The sequence below is a fragment of the Nansenia antarctica genome (assembly GCF_963989245.1).
Source record: "Nansenia antarctica genome assembly, chromosome: 3".
NCBI lineage: Eukaryota > Metazoa > Chordata > Actinopteri > Argentiniformes > Microstomatidae > Nansenia > Nansenia antarctica.
Window position 1 is genome coordinate 57,453,618 of NC_137688.1, and position 19,517 is coordinate 57,473,134.

General features: G+C 42.3%; 1 protein-coding gene across 1 annotated transcript; it reads left to right on the forward strand.

Moving 5' to 3' along the window:
• The first annotated feature begins 686 nt into the window (after positions 1-686).
• map3k7 (mitogen-activated protein kinase kinase kinase 7) lies at positions 687-18,486 on the forward strand. The gene is made up of 17 exons (XM_080525255.1): positions 687-1,452; positions 1,888-1,998; positions 2,604-2,669; positions 2,976-3,021; positions 4,959-5,097; positions 5,746-5,874; positions 6,839-6,963; positions 7,434-7,564; positions 7,771-7,846; positions 7,977-8,107; positions 8,362-8,509; positions 9,722-9,802; positions 13,067-13,134; positions 14,107-14,209; positions 14,813-14,874; positions 15,369-15,484; positions 16,236-18,486. Exons 1-17 carry the CDS (start codon positions 1,366-1,368, stop codon positions 16,414-16,416), a joined length of 1,800 nt encoding a protein of 599 aa, XP_080381381.1. The 5' UTR covers positions 687-1,365; the 3' UTR covers positions 16,417-18,486.
• Positions 18,487-19,517: the final 1,031 nt, after the last annotated feature.

Genomic DNA, 19,517 nt, shown 5'->3' on the forward strand with positions numbered 1-19,517 from the left:
TTGAGCCACATTGATGGAACCGAACGCAAACTGAAATTAGCGCCCGGATCTGATTTAAACCTGGATCAGATTTAATCCCGGTATGTGGAATACCCCCCAGATTATATAAAATGGACATCAAACAATGTAGGTCTATGCAGCACCTTTGTCAACCTTCTGAATACAATGACAGTTTGTATTTGTCCAGGACAATGTCCTCAATGATGTGTGATATTGTCTTTCTGAACGGTGCAAACAAGGTGTTACTGGACTCACAGATAGTGTCGATGCTGTCACCACAACCTTTGGATGAACAGTAATCAGAGCACTGATGGCAGCAGACATGTGTATGGGTCATCATATCTCCGTTTGCAATGCAGTCATTACGTTTGATCACAATGAGCGTTTTTCAACTATAACTTGTGTAAGGGTAATATCTCAGACATGTGTATGGGTCATATCTCCGTTTGCAATGCAATCATTACGTTTGATCACAATGAGCGTTTTTCCAACTATAACTTGTATATTGTTTGTAATGTCAGACACAAATAAGACACACACTCTGTTGTTGCTTTCTTACGGTCCAGCAGCAGCATTCCCCCGGAGCCCTCAGCTGGTGGCGGGGCAGAATTGAAGAGAACACACACTTCCTGGGAGCTGCCGCAACTACCTGCGGAGGGGGGGGGAAACAAAAGTACATCATGGAAACAGAGTCGTCGTTTTAAAGTTATGTCCGCGTATCAGATGTCTAGAAAAGGGAAGTGTGAACACTTTGCTTCGATTCTTTACGCTTTCATTATTGGGGAAATCACCCCATGTCTCGAGCGCCGGTGGGGTGCACACACTGCGGAGACGGGATCTGGGCTGGTGCTCGTTCTGTGACCGGGCCAGCAGCTATCGGCCTTGTGGAGAAGTGCCTGTGGAAGCTGTCACAACACCACTAGCTAGCACTCTCGCTGGCTTGTTAGCTAGCGAGCTACGTTTCCTTTGTCAACAAACAGCTGGCATTGTCGTTGACGTTCATAGCTAGTATGTTAACTGCAACTATCTGATTTGAATTTCTGCCCAAAAGCCACTGGTTATCTTCGATTCTGTGTCATCTTACTAGAAAAGCCCGTTACGTACATGTCGCTTAGCTGGCTAGCTAGCCTGCTTAGTTAGCTTACTGTATCAGCTGGCTCTCTGGATGTTTGGTCTGAGCTAGTCTTGCTAGACTACAAACACAGCTTTGAAAGTAGACTTTTCTCCATGTACGTTTAGACAGTCTTGGCTACCAAGCTTTATCAAACAAGTAGCCAGAGCTACCCATCGCATCTGTGTGTCTGTATGTTTTCTTAATTCCTATTTAGAAATCGGTTTGCTTAGTAGTTAGTTAGCCACTTAGCAATGTCACAGCCAGCCACCGATATGCTCGAAACTTCACCTGGGTATCCTTTTGAAGAAATCGATTATGTGGATATTGAAGTTGAAGAGGTAAGTCACCAATCCAGTTGTTGGCATGATGAAAATGTGGAGATGTCCTGATTAACAGCTGTCAACTCTAAGACGCTGAGTTGAAGTTGCTATAATGCTTGATAAGCAGAACAGTAACTTACCTCCACTAAGGAGTCGTTCATCTTTTGACAATATAGCTCTAGCCGAATACCGTAGTCACCTTAGTTGTTCTACAGTATTGTGATGAACAGATCAGGTGCTGCTTAGCTCCAGACAGTTTCCTACAGGTAGCCTGACCCCATAGCTCAGCCCCCTTTCCTTCTGACAGTGCATGCATGCACGTGCAGACTTGCTAGATTGTAATGGAACTAAATAAGTAACAATAACAACAACAACATGTCTTATAAACTGGTGTTTGTTATGGCAAGGGGGACAAGATAACCCCACCTGCTTCCTTTACCTATTTATTTTCAGGTGGTGGGGAGAGGCGCTTTTGGTGTTGTCTGCAAGGCCAAATGGAAAGGCAAAGATGTTGCAATCAAGACTATAGAAAGTGAATCTGAACGGAAAGCCTTCATTGTTGAGGTATTGTTATTGTGTGTCCTTCTACTGCTTCTACCAAGGGTGCGCTCGTAAATTCGCTCTGAGGGTGCCGGAGCGCACACTGGGTTCAACAACACCAAATAGACTAATTTGATTGGACAAGAGGCATTCCATGAGTGCTGATCAGAGTTCCAGAGCGTATTTACGAACACAGCCCAAAAGAGCATGTACACGCTCCCAATCAGGTCTGTTTAAGTATAAACTACTGTTTTACCAATGATCTTTCCTGCAGAACCCAAGCTCCATCATTATTCCAGAGTGATGGACCCGAATGATCCCGATATTTTTTTTGCTATCCAGGATCAGATCTATCTGGCTGATTTTGAGTCTTGTAGGGGAAATCAGCCAGATAGATCTGATCCTGGATAGCAAAAAAATAATCAGGATCATTCTGATCCAGATTAAAAGTTTTGAAAAACTGGGCCCAGGAGCTTTATTTGTCTTCAAAGTAGAGCACCTTCAGTAGATGGTTATGCTCACCTGGGATGCCAGAGCTGTTTGGCGTCATGCTGGGCTGGCAGTGTCCCTTGTTAAAAAAAGAAAACGTAAATCCATCTTGACTGTGCTGCTTCCTTTCCCCCTCCTAGCTGCGACAGCTTTCACGTGTGAATCACCCCAACATTGTGAAGTTGTATGGCTCATGCAATAACCCAGTAAGTCACTCCTGAACAGTCACCTATTGTATTTCAGTGTTATCATTATGTCTGTTTGTTTCTGTTATGATACATTGAAAAGTGGATCTTCTACAGTTGTGGTGATAGTTTGATATAGGCCTATTTCATGAGTTATAAGCTAATGTACTGTTGTGATATCATGTTAACAACAACAACAGATGGGAGTACAGTACAATGATGTTGTTTCTTGATATGAGCACATAGTGCTTCTGAAAGTATGTTATTCAGACACAATGCTGGGCCTATTTTAAACCTGTGATTTTTGTAATCAATTTTCCCATCTAGGTCTGCCTGGTGATGGAATATGCTGAAGGCGGGTCTCTGTACAATGGTGAGTCTCAGGGCTACTGTTTTTAGACCTGGCCTGGTCTAGAGCCTGCTGTACAACACTGCACTGAATCACTGACAGTGCTTGTTGATTAGGCTAGTCAACTATAGACTATGTCTACTAAACAAGTGGAAACAAGCAAAGTGGTTCTGACATCATAATGCATTTAGGCCTACTTTTCAATATATTCCCCTAGGGATGGACGGTTTTAAACCAGGGTTTATAAAAATAGAAACGTTTTTTTATCAAAACCGTCTGAAACCGTTATTTATTTATTTTTTATTTTTTTTGAAGAATAAAATAGAATAAGAATAAAACTGGAACATGTCACATGTTTGTCGTGTGTGAAAATAACAATGATACAGTCTGAATCTGCCGCGCAATGAGTGAGAGGTTTGGTCAGTTGTGAAGAATAACTGAGGATTAATATCTAATTGGGATTATATTTAAGGGTAACGAATCACTCTATGGGAAAGATAGTTGCCTTCAGTTATTGGTAGATAGGAACGTTTTTTTACAATTACTCGCTTACATTTAATAAGATCATTTTCGCTGCTCTCTGTAAAGCGCATTGGGTCACTTTTGTGAGAAATGCGCTATAGAAATAAAATGTGATTTGATTTGATATCAATCAATCAATCACACTTTATTTATGTTCTATAGCACAAATCATGCATTGAATGTAACTCCAAGTGCAGTATTTACTAAACCACAATATAATAAAACAAGACCTATACGGATCAAGAGTGTTTGTGCACAGCGCCACTGTGTGTGAAGGCGCTACTGAAAGTGATGACAAGATAAGATGATGAGAAGATACGCGGTCACTTAGTGACGCAAAGGTAGTTCTGTATTTATCTCTATCTGTATTAGTACATTTATTTTGAAAGCTCTATTTTGACAGCTCTACCATGGGCACTTTTATTTTGATGGGGCATTCTTTGTTGATTGACTTACGACAGTTCAGGACGAGTCAGTCTCGCGGCATGTGGTTTTTATGAAAAGCTTTAAGTATGTTCACTGCATAATTCTAAGTCTAATATTTCAGTGATTATTGAGCAGTATTCAAATATTTAAATACATTGAGCAGCAGCTGAAACTTTGTCTAAGAACCAAGATATTGAGAAAGCAGTTCATTCAATGAAGACGCTGTTCCAAGAGATGATCTTCCGTGCAGGCGTGCACCCTGGATCAGCGGAGCTGGTGTGTTAAGTGTTCATGTGTTTTCATGTATGGTGTAGCTTACAAAAGTCTGCCTTTCCACTTATATTTGTGAAACTAAGTAGCCTAAATGTGTTGCGACTGTGCTTACGGTGTTTTAATGGTGTTCGACATGAGTGTATTGTAGCAGTAGGGCTCAATTATTTGAAATTGGCGCTCTTTTTTTTGTGTATGTACTTTTTTTGTGTTTGTAATGTATTTTTCGGTTAACCGGAAAACCCTGGTTTTAGTCTTTGACGGTTTTTCGGTTTCAATAATTGAAAACCGTCCATCCCTAATTCCCACGAGAACAATCCTTGTGATATGCCCACTGTTAGCAGATAGGCCTACCCTTAAGTCTAATTCCTGAGTTGGCCAGTCCCTGCACAGTGACCCACACACGGATTATCCCTGAGTTGTGAAGTGTAATGAGAACTCCTTCCTACAAAAGCACTTTCCTTCCTTGTCTGTTGTTATACCCCTGAATCTCTATCAAAGTCTTACGTTTTGTGAACGCTCTCAGTTTTCTTAGTTTGAGAGACCCAAATGTAGACGTTGATGTTATTCAGTGGCTACTTTTGTACGTGAATGATGTGGGCCTACCCTATTGGAAGTATTTATGTTTAAGAGTGTTTTCTGTGTGTGCGTGTTTGCACTCAAAAACTTATGTTTTTCAGGTCTGTGTGTGTCTGTGTGTGTTTTGAAGTGTCTGTGTTGGTGACTGTATTCTCTGTTCACAGTGCTGCATGGTGCTGAACCCCTCCCCTATTACACTGCCTCCCATGCCATGAGCTGGTGTTTTCAGTGTTCCCAAGGGGTCGCCTATCTCCATGGCATGAAACCAAAGGCTCTCATTCACAGGGACCTCAAGCCACCCAAGTATGCTCCTCCTCACCTCTCACTTTCCTGTCTCTTTCGTTTCACTACAGACAAAAGTGCCTTGCCCCCCCCTCCTCTCAAGGTTTAATTTAATGGCTATGTGGCTTATGTTATACAACTATGTTAGAATGCCTTTACATTCTACTATGTATACAACTATGTTAGAATGCCTTTTTTGTTCAGTTGTTTTTTTCCCATTTCAGTTTTATGTTTGTTGAGAAGTGAGGCCTGTTTTATAACAGTGCCCCAGATTGATGCGGAGTGTAGTTGTACATGCTCCAGCGGTTATTTATTGGGCTCTGATGGAAAAAAAGGATTCCCTGGCAAGGCACTGTGGGAATGACCAGCTGGTCCCTTTCCTAGAGACCTGTCCTGGAGTTCCTGGGAAGAACTGGGTCATGCAGCCCCACCAACCCTCAACTCAGCCCGCTGTTCAGAAACTGGCACCTATTGTTCACATGCCCCCTGCTCCGCCAGAACTCCTTACAGTCCCATCCACAAGGAGGGCATAGCTGAGGCACCATCATGTCTTGAAATAAACAAAATACTGACAAATGTACTCTGGTATTAGCATTATCAATCGGAAGCCAGTGAAATTCAAACTATGGTTCGGCTATTTGAGTATGTCTTTGTTTGTGTTTGTTTCAGTCTACTTCTTGTTGCGGGCGGCACCGTGCTGAAGATATGTGACTTTGGGACAGCATGCGACATTCAGACCCACATGACCAACAACAAAGGAAGTGCTGCGTGGATGGCACCTGAGGTGTTTGAAGGCAAGTATGGCAGCCCGGGCAAGAGGTTATTGTAAAGGATGTGGGTCAAATCTGTTCTAGAAAGCACAAATAAGGCTGACCAGCTAACAATGGGCTAAGAACAATGACATCTAACAGTTATTTGTTCACCCCATCACGGTATCCTTTCATATAAACTTAATTGATTGTCAGTGTTTGATTAAATCAAGGGTACTACTGTTCAGAGAATCATTTAAGATTGCCTAATTTAAGTGCTAATTCATTTTAATGGTGGTCTTGTTAACAGTCCACTTTGGCTTGGTAACATTCTTTTCATTTACGTGAATGCGTCTCTCCTAAATGGTACACATGGTAATTGCCCACGCATATTGAGAAGGTGAATGAGAAGATGCAGCATATTGCAGAGAAAGTCTCTCCCCTCCTGAGACAGATCACAATGTAGCATTTTTGTCTATGCACAGCCGGTAGCCTAATGTAGTTTGTTTTACTAAACACATTAAGAGGCACTGTCTTGTCAAGGGGGTCAGGAGGAAACATGATTTAGGAGATAGTCATTATCTTGTTTGTTGAGGGAGTAACATGACTCCTTTGCAATTAAACATCTCACATTTGCCCTCAGCATGAACTCCTTAAAGCTAATTTGCATCTTTGAGAAACGTTATAAAAAGGCCTCCACTCAGCATCCTTGAGACGCTTATGTGTGATGAACAGTTTAATTTTGCAATAACTGGCGTATAAATTGAACATCTCCGGAGCAGTTCTTGGTAATATTGCCTCCTTATTTTCCATCATACTTCTAAAGAAGTAGGCAATATCAAGGCCTCTGTTTTTCCAAGCACATGCCCCCACACTCCTTAACATCTCAAACACTCCACAGAAAATTACTTTCATCCGTCAGTCATCTATGTCAAGCCTAGGCTTTTTTTGTGTTCCATTTGAAAGGCCACAGAGTAGAGCTTATTGGTTCGTTCCTCTGTGTTTTCAGGCAGCAATTACAGTGAGAAGTGTGACGTGTTCAGCTGGGGAATCATTCTCTGGGAGGTGATCACTCGCAGGAAGCCCTTTGATGAGATCGGAGGACCGGCCTTTCGCATCATGTGGGCTGTGCACAACGGTGAGTCAGAGCGGGGCAGGGACCTATAGAGAGTGGTTCTAGTGCTGCTGACATGTCAATCAGCCCCGGACTCTCAGGGCCGGCTGCCCAGGGAGACATGCTGTGAGATTAAATGAGTTTAGAGGCTGACAGGGAAGAGCAATTAAAAGACAAACTCACCTGTGAAGCGCTCCCCTGCACATAGAGTGATGGGGCAGAATGCTAATGAGACCAAGGGAGCGCACCTGGGGACGCAGGGTTTAATATGCAACACTGCCTCACTGTGCCGCGTCTGTCGCTCTGATACATTACCAACCACTACCTCAGCAGGGATGTCATTTGCATAGATTGATAATGGTTTGCGGGGTGTTAAGTTTCTATATCACCTTCATGTTGTTGACAGAGTTGGTATGACCTGCTAGGACATTGTTGTCATCTTGTTTGTGACGGTGTTTGGGGGTTGGTGTGGGGGGGGTTGTATTCATGCACAGGCACGCGGCCACCTCTTATCAAGAACCTTCCCAAGCCCATTGAGAGCCTGATGACCCGCTGCTGGTCCAAAGACCCCTCCCCACGACCCTCCATGGAGGAGATAGTGAAGATCATGACTCACCTTATGAGGGTAATGCCAATGACCAGCAGCACTGAACCAATCCATTCAATCCGATTTGTATTTGTTTTTAAAATATTTTATACAAAGAAAAGTTTTGGAAGTGCTTAACCCAACAGTGCTTTGTCTACTGTGTCCTGTTCTCAGACTGCTGCTGCTTGATGCAGTGATGAACAGTGTAAAAGTCAATCTTCCCCTTTCGCTCACTCTCTTTCCAGTACTTCCCCGGATCTGATGAGCCCTTACAATACCCCTACCAGTATTCAGATGATGGACAGAGTAACTCCAGTACAGGTATATCTATTAGAGAGTCAGCTTTCTACACAAAGCTTTGATTTGTTGTCACTAGATTCTTAGTTACATGAGACATCATTGAGGTAAACAGGAACACTTGACTCATTCCCTCCCTGTTGGTTCTATACAGGTTCCTACGTGGATTACACCTGCACCAGCACTAGCAACAAGAGTGACGCAAACATGGAGCATGGTGACTCTCAAGGGAGCAATGACACCATCAAGATTACACCTCAGTTTGCACATCAGTTCAAACAAAAGGTAACCTGTCCTGCAGCAACCTGCCCTCCTGAATTAGCTTGTCGTCTTGATCCGAATGATAAAATCGTCCATACGTAATTACCCTGAAACGAATGCAATTACAAGAACACAATTATGCACAATGGAAAGTGGCCATGTGAAAATAATCATCAGGAGACGACAAAGTATGATTTTTTGAGGCTATTTCAAACATATGTTTATTAGTGGTTAAATGTGCGATACAATACTGTATTATTTTCTGACTGTGCTCTCAGGTAGACCCATTGCGGAGCCTGCCTCTGTCCAGAGGGGGCAGTGTTGAGAGCCTATCAGGGCGAACCCAGTGCCTGGTGTCCTCTGAGAGCAAAAGAATGAGCGCAGACCTGTCAGAGCTGGAGCACAGGATGCCATTCGCTCCTGCAGGTAACATCAGACACTACACACACCCTCACATATGGATCCCAACAGTCTAAGCATATTCATGTTCTAAAAGTAACACATTCCTGCATAGTAGATACAGTGTAGAATGCCTATGGCGTTATATAAGGGATGCACATACAGTACTGTTATATCAGCAAGTGAAGCCGCTTTCGTCTTCACGCGAGAGAGAGAGAGATGGGCCTCTATGAAGAAGCTGCTACTGTATCATGTCTCCCCACTCAAGTCCCATTTCATCTAATTTCATCGTTCTGTCATGATGTCTTACTCCTCTTTATAAGCACTCTCTACTGTACGCCCCTCAGCACTGAGCCCCCCATTCAAGACATGGTGTCAATCATCTCCCTCCTCACAAGATCTAAGGCGTAAAAGAGAAAGCGTTTTGTTTATCGGTTGTGTCGTGTATAAAATGGAGCTTTTGAGGCTTACAAGTACCGTTTAGCATGAAAAAGACCGGATTAAGTCTGTATTTGCCTGGATTTTTCTTCTGCTTTCTTGTGTCTTACTATGAGAAACCATTTTATGTTTAATATTTGCTTCATGATTTCTATTTGGCTCAATGTTTGTTTGTTTTTATTTAGAATAGTGGCACACTCTTGATATGTTGGAAATAATGTGAATATTATTTACATATTTATTTACGTATATATCATATTTAACATATTATTTACAACGTTTGCAGGAAAAGTGCTATACAAATAAAGGTTGTTATTATTATTATTATTATTAGTTCAAATGTGCACCAGTCTCCGAATTGAATAGAGCTTTAAATCCTCTATAAAGCTCCTCAATATACTGTCCAGTAATAATTTACACGGCAGCTGCTGTATTATTAAATACAATGTAAATGTTATTTCCCCCAACACTATTGAGAGCCAACCGTTTAAGTCTATGCATCATGAATATTCTATTATGTACACTCCAACAACATGTCAGCTGATTACCTATCATGTTTGTGCTGAGATTCCTTGCTCAACGCCTATCGCAGCATTATTGGCACTTCTGTTGAATAACCCTTCCACAGTCTCTGGAGAGAACAGGGGTGCATGCTGCCCTTGCATGCATGTATTGTGCTCTGCTGGTTGTTTTGAGCCCATGGAGGGAGGCGAAGACGAACCCTGTCTTGTCAGCTCCGGGCCCCTGTCTAGTCTGCATGCTCTTGTACACAGCTGTGTGTGTATATGTGTATTTTTGCAGCACGCCCCCAGTATAAACGAGGCCATCGTAAAACAGCATCATTTGGCACCATTCTGGATGTTCCCAAGATCGTCGTCACAGGTACCAGTGCGGACCACCGGGCTTCCTGGTGCCTGGGTGTAGCTGGCTTGACTCAATCAGCGGGTTGCTCTGCTCTTGACACGCGTCTCTTGTGTATGTTACTCCAGGTTACACAGACTACAGGTGCCAATCATTCTGGCCATAGCTCTCTCAAATCTGTTTTGAAGTAAGGGGTTGGCATCTAAACATCTCCTTCCTGATTGGATCCTGACTTACCAGTTGCTGTTACCCCATCATGAATAAGTGTCTGTAATATGGATGATAAACCTGGAGTAACACGCACAGAGTCCACCTCTTCCCTTTGTGATTTTGATAGATGGTAAGAGGGCCATGAGTTTACATGGGATCTGGCTTATCTGTGTTTCACCCTTTTGTCACAAGATGCTGATCAAATTTAAATCACATACGATCTTTGGGTAAGGTTTCCCAAGAAAAATATCCGAAAGGACGAATTCGAGGCTGGATGGAGTTGGAGCAATCCAACACTTCATCTAGCCTCGAATACGTCCTTTTGAAGGTTTTTCTTGTTAGGGTCATTTTTTATTATACGGTGCCATTTGGACTTCATAACTTGTTGATTTATCTATATTTTAATGTTCTATTATATAAAGGACATATCTAGCTTGCTGAAAAACATAGTGGTCGAGCTCAGGCACCTAAATTGTATTTTATTTAGAATACCCTCTGTAGTTGAATAGGGCGAGTGTCTCCAGAACAGAGTGAACACATAACAGGGTGGACACTAACAGGGTGGACATTTTGAGTTAAAGCTTGCAATATTTGAAAATAAGGGACATTAACACAGCATAACAGGGTGGACAGTGATCGCAGGGACATAAACCTTACAACCTTAATGTTTTGTACAATTCTTTTTAAAAAATGGATAAAAACGATCAGATATTGATCAGGAAAATGAAATAATAATAACATATTTGGAAATGTATATGTTTTTAATAGTGATATTTTGGATTGAAGTTGAATGAACAACACTGGGGACATCCCAAATCCCATGCAAAATCCCATTTACATCTTTAACCAAAGCTTTTAAAATGTAGAAAACAACAACTTAGAAGCCCATATCATTGTATTCATAATAAATAACAATTGACTATACATGAAAAACCTAATGGTATTAGTATTTGTCCAAATTTAGACAAAATACAACATGATTTGTACTGGGGACGGAAAAGGCACCATATTAAAAAATGTACCCGTTAATCTCCTAATTGTTGTCGAGCACCATTCCTTCCTGTTTTCTGAAGCGCTTAGGCCCACCTGAACACTAACTTGTGATCTTTGTAATCATATGATCTTTCTTATCACATATGATCTATCTACAGTCTAGACTGATTGTTGATTCTGGGCATATCAGGTTATCTAATCTTCATCTTCTGCCAGACGGGGTGAAATGGATGTCATAAGATGTATAACTCATTGCCCGGCTTCTCAGTTGTCCTTCTGGCTTTGCTTCTGACCATGCGGAGAGAGAGAGGAGGGGGCAGAGTAAATCAGTAGCTTGGCACTCTGGATTTGAGTACTCGTCCTTGCCTTTCATGCATAGAGGACATTGTGAAAGCTTGGCTTTTTTTCCTCTCTCTCTTTACATCCATTAACTTTGTAAAAGTCATTTTGATTAATTTCGCTCTCGTATTGAGGGTCAAAGCTATTATTACCATCAGAGATAGGGATGAAAGAAATGGGGCCAGCAGCACTGGATATCACAAAAAGCCTTCTATTAAGGAAGCAAAGGGGTGCATGTGACATGTTAAATGACTGCCTAATTAAATGTAGTGACTAAGGGAGTTAGCTGACGTATGTCGATATTAAAGGTATGACACAGTTATCACTGCATGTGCACACCTGGATGTCAGTCATTTCTACAGCTAATTTTAATTTAATTAGAGCAGAGAGTTGGAATTTCTGACTTGGCACCCTAATTAGAAAATATGTCTAAGTATAATTCAATTTTGTCCGAAACTATGAGATCAGACTTAACATCAGAACTGGTGATGTTATGATCAGTTCACGCTGCAGTCGATGCTTGATTATACACAACATCATCTAAAAAAAACTGCAATCGTGGACCTTATTATCTTTGTATAGGGGAACAATCACTGCTGCTATGCAACATTTCAGTGAATGGTTTTTCATGTGTGTTTGTTTATTTGTGCGTGTTTGCCTGTGTGTAGTGTGTCTACTTGGAAGTCTTTCCATTGTGCGTTGTACCATAGATCATACACCTATAGCCTCACAGAGAATAGATCAGTATAGTCTACTTTCACTAGTGTGTCCATGAATGAAAGAGGTATAAGAGAGGCCCCTACCCCTGTCCCTTGTGGTACCACATTTCAAAGCCCTTCTAAGGAACTTACTGGAACCACAGACTGATATGTTTATTGCTGTTCACCTTTATATCACTCATATTGCAGAACATCACATGTTTTTGTACGGGCCTCTAAGATTGACAGCGATGAGTGCGTGGAGGGTAAAAAAAAAACACAATGTTCTCATTGCCAGATAATTCCCAGCAGGTGTTATATCTTGATATTCAGACAGTAAGTCGTGACTCTGAAGACATTGTTTAAGTTCCCCAGCCTAGATGGAACTAATAATACCTTTAACGGCCAGATGGCTGGAATTTCTTCTGTTATTCTGAAGATGCCAGTCAAGCCAGCCCCAACCTCAGGTTTACCTTGGCTGGGGATGAATGAGAGGAGGCAGGGCTGGGCCTGTTAGTGCTGCACAGGTCCTGCTGCTCATTGGCCTTGTCTAAGGCCCTTACAGAGTACCAACCCTGAAATAGTTCCCTATCACCAGCACATCCCCCAACAACCCAAACAAGCAGCTCTGCACAAACACATGTGACACGAGGTGGCTTAGCTATTCATGTGGTAGGCGTGGTCTGCGGTGGAGTGTGTGTGTGTGTGTGTTGTGCAGTGCTAGGGGGGGGGGGATAGATGGCTGTCCTATGGTCACGTTACGGCCATGCCAGAGCACATGTTGATAGGGTCAGGGAGTCGCGGGTTAAATCTGTGCAGCTGTCCCTGTGTGGTTCTGTGGACCCCCCTCTTCTCACAGGCAGACACGGACGGACACAACTCCCTCAGGGACTGTGGGTCTCACGGTGCGTCCCTGTGCTCTCTGTCCCTTCTCTCTCTCTCTCTCTCTCTCTCTCTCTCTCTCTCTCTCTCTCTCTCTCTCTCTCTCTCTCTCTCTCTCTCTCTCTTTCTACTTCTCTCCACTTCCCTCCATCCTCTTCCACAGCCACCTGTGAGCAGCAGAGACGTAGATCTGTCCAAGATCTCCCTGGGATCGGCACAGAGTCCAGCCAGGTAAGCTACTACAGTACTATACAGCACGATGGGACGGTCTGGGGGGTGTCTTGCGTCGCACAGTACCAAAGCCTTTCGCAGAGGAGGGAATGCATTTTTTATGAGAATGTTCTCAAACGTTTGTTCTCACTTTTCATTCTGTTTCTTTCTTCTTCTTTTTTTTTTTTTTTTTTTTCTTTTGGTATTGCATTTATTATTTCTCTCTCCCTCTGTGATGTTCTTTGCATATTTGACTGATGGCGTCTGTTGTACTGCCTCTCAGAGGACTTGATACATGCTCAGCCAAGTGAAGTATCCCATCGGGAAAGTGTTCCAGGATGTGAGAGGGAATACTGTTTGATATGTCAGTGTTAAGAGGATGAAGACATTCCAGGTGTATGCACAGCCCCTCTCCCCCTACGGACAATCTTCAAATAATCAGTCAGCTTCCACATTTTCGCATTCCTAAACAGTTGTTTCCATCTGTAAAAAGGCACTCTCTCTGCTCTGCAACACAGTAGCAAAGTTCACTTGAAGTTTAGTGAGAAACTAGATTCTTGACATGAATATATTTGTCTTACAACTTTTATAAATTAAGAGACAATATTTCGAGCTTTAGTATCTGTTGAGATCAACTTGTGCATTCCCAATAGTATGGCAGTATTATGTTGTTTATTTTTGTCCTCCTATGTTTCATCTGACGTTCTCACATGTTTCTCTCTTGAAGGAGTGTACCACAGTCAGACTTTGTACCCGTACTTTCCAAATGTTTACCTCTCACTGTAGCCAAGCGTAATGTTGTTTTACACCACTGAAAGAGAGGTTTCGGATTATAATGCGGTATATTATTCTGAAACCATGTGCCATAGTCTTCGACTGTTAGAGGATTCAGAACATTGACAACAACACAAGGGTTCATTTTGTGGTACACTCCACCGATCTGCTGTGATTGGCTGCACTAGTTGATTGGCGGTGTTTGTTGTCCTGTTACAGGGGAGCAGGAACAGCAGTAGGTCCTCTAGTCCCAGTGTGAGGATGATGCCTCCTGACAAGACCAACAGTAGAGGGTACAGCTTCTCTCCTGATGATCCCACAGGTAGAGTCAAACACACTCCACCATACTTCACTGGCTACACTAAGGTGACACTTCAACAGAGGTGCAGATGTTTGTAAGGGTCATTGTGATGTGCACTCATACTCCTCCCATAATGACATTGGCATTAAAATAAATTAACGTGACGATAATAAGCGAAGCTGAGTCTTACCAATGGAATCCCCTTCCGTAACATGTTTTTGTTTTGTTTTTAAAAATTAAGATTCCAAGACTGTTTAGAGGGAGAGACAAAAATGAAGGTCGGGTTTTACAACCTTATTGATTGAATGAAGTCAGTGTCTCAAATGTGTTGTGTCACCCTCTCACAACCTTAGCTGCAATAGCATTAATGTCATCGTGGACGGTATTGTAAATCACTTGAGCAGCACTGCAGACGTTACGTAATCCTCATCAATGATTTAAGGCGCTGTTCTTCTGTCACCCAGAGCCTCGGGGGGGGGGGGGGGGGGGGGGGGGACTATTTCTGTTGAAGGACTATTTCTGTTGAAGGACTTTTGGTGTCTATTGATAACTGCCCAATGGACAATGGACCTGTCCTGTGCTGTCAGAGCAAAAACAAACAAACTCTTGCTCTCTCATGCCCAGATACCAACGGCTCAGACAACTCCATTCCCATGGCATATCTCACCCTGGATCACCAGCTGCAGGTAGGGATCCATTTCATATCGGATCTCCCTCGTCCCTGTCCAGCTCATGCTAAGCATACTTGTATCCCGCATAACATCTTGTCTCGAGCTCAATGCAAGTGTCTTGTGTTTGGACCTTTCAGAACACACACCTACTGTAGAGATTCACAGGTTGGAATGAAGTGTTATTGCACACTTTAACTGAAATACAGTGTGTTGATTGATTTGCTATGGTTAAAACTTTTCCCCTCACCAAATATGTTTCAAAGTTCACTGCAAATTGACTGTCAATTCAATTAGGCTGGGATTACCTCTTGTGCCAAATGGAGAAAATTATGCCATCTGAAAAGTGGAAAAGTCTGTATAAATACATGCTGGCAAAAGCAGTGAGACATTTTGTGTATTTTTAACAGCTCAGATCATGCTGATAGCTGATATAAATACATTTGCAATAGGGTCTAACTGGCTATAAGCTCCCTAAATCAATTAATGACAACATGCATGCTTATTTTCAGCCCCTCGCTCCTTGTCCGAACTCCAAAGAGTCCATGGCTGTGTTTGAGCAGCACTGCAAAATGGCCCAGGAATACCTGAAGGTGCAGACAGAAATCGCCTTGCTGATACAGAGAAGGTAAGTGAGCCTTTACTTGTCATGGACTTCTTTTGTGAGGTGGGAAAATCTGGCAGGTATTAGTCTAGCTCATGGACCAAGTGTTCAAGCCAAGCCAAAGGGGGTGGAGAAGTCATGAGCTGCCCTAACACTCTGTTCTGTTGAAGAGAACTTAAGTGTCCAATGTTATTTACTCCATAGGCCCTGTTGAATGTGATCATACAGTAAACATCTGTCCAACTATGGAGACGAACATGCCTCCCTGTATGAAGGCTGGGCTGACTTGTGGCTAACATAACAAGTTCCATACCGAAGCACCCGTCAGATGCGAAACGTGTATTTAAACAAGGGCGAATGAGTAGTAAGCCACCGGAACGCAATTACTGAATTTAGCTGACAAATCCCAGACAAACAGCCTTCCTAAGCTGTGGAAGTAGAGCATGATGGGTACAGTGGAACAACTGGGTATGTTTGACTAAAGTGCTCATCTCATATTTATAGACAAATGACTCAAGTGAGGAATTGACCACGTTTTCGTAGAATCAGCATTCCAACACTGTTGTGCTTTACACCTCGTTCACCAGCGTCTCCACTTGGTCTTTTTGCATATTCATGTTGTGCCTTGCTGTTGAAGCACACAGAAGACATGCTCTTTTCTCAGCCACCGATTCTCAATCTTTTTTTTTTTTGTCTCGTCAATCTTCTTTCTCACTCTCTTTTGTTTGTTTGTTTTTTCTTCTCACTGCTCTTTTTCGGTTCTGTTTGTGTTCAGGAAAGAGCTAATTGCTGAACTGGACCAAGATGAGAAGGACCAGCAGAACACGTCCCGTCTGGTGCAAGAGCACAAGAAGCTTGTGGAGGAGAACAAGAGCCTCTCCACCTACTACCAGAAGTGCAAAAAGCAGCTGGAACTGATCCGGGCCCAGCAACAGAAGAGACAGGGCACCTCATGATGGGTCATACAGGCCCACTCCCCCCCCTCCCCCCTGGTTCATGCTGCAGAGACACACAGACTGTCCCCATGTCATAGCCCTTTCTCTCAACTGTCCTGGGTTACCTGTAGTCTGACCCCCCGCCCCTCATACCACCTGCAAAGGAATTGACGCTATCCCTCCTTCTGTGCACCTAACAACCGCAATCTCAACAAAGGTCCCCCTGCCCTGTAGGTTCCAGTGGATCTCGTTTCTTCTTGTACTGTAAAGAGACCTGTAATTTACTGTGTACCTGCATGTCATGAAGTGTGCACTCAATCAGGCTGTTTATCGAAAGTCTCTCACTCTCTCTCTCTCCATACGTTTGCACATCTTTACAGTATATTCTTTGATAGCAGACCAAACAATCAACATCCTTCTCCTCTGCCTTAAAAGAGCTGCTGTTGTCCTGGGGTTCTTTCACAGGGCAGTTCATACAGGGGGCAGAGGGATGGGATTGTACGCCCTAATGGTCAGCTATCCTTTGGGCCTCAAGGTTTTGGAGGTGTGAGTACAGTAACTGCTATGGCCTTGTGTCTACTGACCTGCTGGGAGGCCAGTGAGGGGTGTGAAGTATGTTTGTCTCTCTTGCTCTCAGGGCCCCCTGGCCTGGTGGGTTGCTGTGTGTCCTCCCAGAGTCCTCCCATGGTTAGTTTTACCTGTCCTCCTCTGTGGCCAATGGCCATGTGTCCTTGAGAATGTGAAAACAAAGATGGCTCGGAAGAAGTGTGAATGTGGAGAATTTGGGGGTTTTATGAATTATGAGCAGAATTTGTTTCAAACTAACCTTTGATTACTAAGTTCTTAGTGTTAAACCCTTTTATGCAAAGATGGCCCAATCTTAAATGTATGTAGATATCCCTACCCTTGCCCTATTTTGATGTGGCCCCTTACAAAAGACAAACACCACAACTTGTTGATCTATCTGAAAGTGTTTTATGTATGTTGTACTCATTTTATTGGGGGATGTATTTGAGATTTGCCTTGCACATTCATTGTGTGTTAGTGGATAACAAAAGGAATGACTTGGCTTGTTACAGGTACTGTACCTATATGGACACCTGGGCTGAGCCTAAAACAAAGATGCAATATTTATAGTCTGCTTTTAATGTCTCCAAAACAGCCATACAAGTAAATATTAAATTTTTTAAAAGAAGAAAACAAAATCCCCAACCAGCTTAAGTAAAGGAAACTTTGTATGAGATTGAAAGTTTAACATGTTTATCCTGACTTCAGTATTCTTTTGTGTTTGATGTTTCTTTTGTCTTTTTTATTCAATAGTTGACTTGTATGATAATGATAGTTTTGCATTTAGCATTTATTCTTTGGTCTGGTAGGGGAATGCAGATATATACAAGGAGAAGAGGCCTATCCCTCTCATATATTTTTTGTTTGTTTTTTAGTTCACATGTTGCCTTAGATTTTGATTGCTTGTATTTTAAGTACTTGACTTGTTTTATTTTCTTTATTGAAATGAAAGTTGTTCACATGCGCCTCATTTAATGTCAGGAACAGTCTGTCAAAAATGTGTGACTGTGTTGAGGGAATGGGACATGCCAATGGGTTTCCCAGGAAACAGATTGTTTTAGTAAAATTAATGATGTCAATATTCTGTAGTAAATCATGGTGAAATTCATAACTGCTTTTCCCAGTGAAGAGTGAAGGGTCCCAGTAGCTTTAAAATGGCCATGCAAAAACGTTGATAAGATGTCTACAATATAAGTGAGCCACAACTACTTTGAATGTAGTTTCTTGCAGTTTCATTTGACTAGACCTGACTTAGCCACTGTCCTTCAAATGTTTTGCACAATCATATGGTTTTACTGATCACATGTAACTAACAACAGTCTTGTACTTAAAATTACACATGTTGATGTACAAGGGAGATGATAGGCTAGAATGTGTAAGTGTTGATTTGCTGCGGTGACTTTTTATCCCATAGTTTTACCCCTTTAGTGTCTTCACTATGAATTGATTTACCATTTACTGTATATAAAATGTGTTTCTTAAGCTATTGGGAACAGGTATGTGCCAGTGAGGGAGGCATCATGAAATAAACAGGGAGAAATTGTACGTGTGTGCATACTCACAATGCCAAAACATATGTCCTCACCTAAACGATTATCCTGCATTTTCTTCTAACACTCTTAACACAGTTTTGGCCACTCCAATATCTGAAAGCATAATGCACATAAAGCATAAAAACCCCTGTAGAACGTTGGATATCATGTTAGGCTATTGGACCCTTCTTCCATGATGTCATGTTAAGTTCTACCAGGAGGTGGCGCACAAGAGCTAGACATGTCCTGTGTCCAGGAACTGACAACTGAGGTTGTTTTTCACAGACAAAGAAACTGAAGCTTTGCCACTGAGTCAATTGAGGGAATCTAACCAGATGCTTAATTTGTTATGATTCTCCGGTAACCTAGTTTATTGATTTATGAATTACTCCACTTTCATAATGTAGCTCAGACTTATTAAGGGCAAAAATAGGCCCAGTTACACAAGCCCTTAACAAAGCTGATCTGCCTTTGATATTGAAGTCTTCGTTAAAGAAATGATCTGATTCCTCTTTCAAGAGTGAAAAGTACCCGAGACAATGTTTTTATTTCATGTTAAAATGATCTCAATTTCTGCTGACAAAGGGTTTGTTTTCATCATTACAATAGATAGATGATAGAAGATACAATAGATGCTATCTCTTAGTGTGTGTTTGAAGTTGACAGCTAAGTAAAATACAATGAATCATTTCATTGAGGAGAAATGATGTCATCTTCCTTCTGCAGCCAGGTACTGTATTGTGTGCGCTGGACTGGCTTGCCCTTGTTGAACTGTTGAACACCGGTGGAAATAAGGAACTAAGCATATTGTTGCCAGCCCTATCCTGTTCTGTTTTGTTCTCAGAGAGGGACATTCTCATTTACTGTTTGGCCGTCTTGTTGTTGCAGAGAAGAAATGGTTGGTGAATGCTTGTGTCTTAGGTCTGGGAACTGTGTGGCTATTGCATCAGATGGTAAATGGACTGACTTATTTAGCGCCTTATTCCAAAGCGCTTTACAATAACCTCTCATTCACCCACACAT

Coding starts and splice junctions, on each gene's coding strand:
- map3k7 (XM_080525255.1), top strand. CDS start 1,366: ATGTCACAGCCAGCCACCGATATGCTCGAAACTTCACCTGGGTATCCT. Junction 8,108..8,361: donor CACATCAGTTCAAACAAAAG/GTAACCTGTCCT, acceptor CTGTGCTCTCAG/GTAGACCCATTGCGGAGCCT. Junction 14,210..14,812: donor CTCTCCTGATGATCCCACAG/GTAGAGTCAAAC, acceptor TCTCATGCCCAG/ATACCAACGGCTCAGACAAC.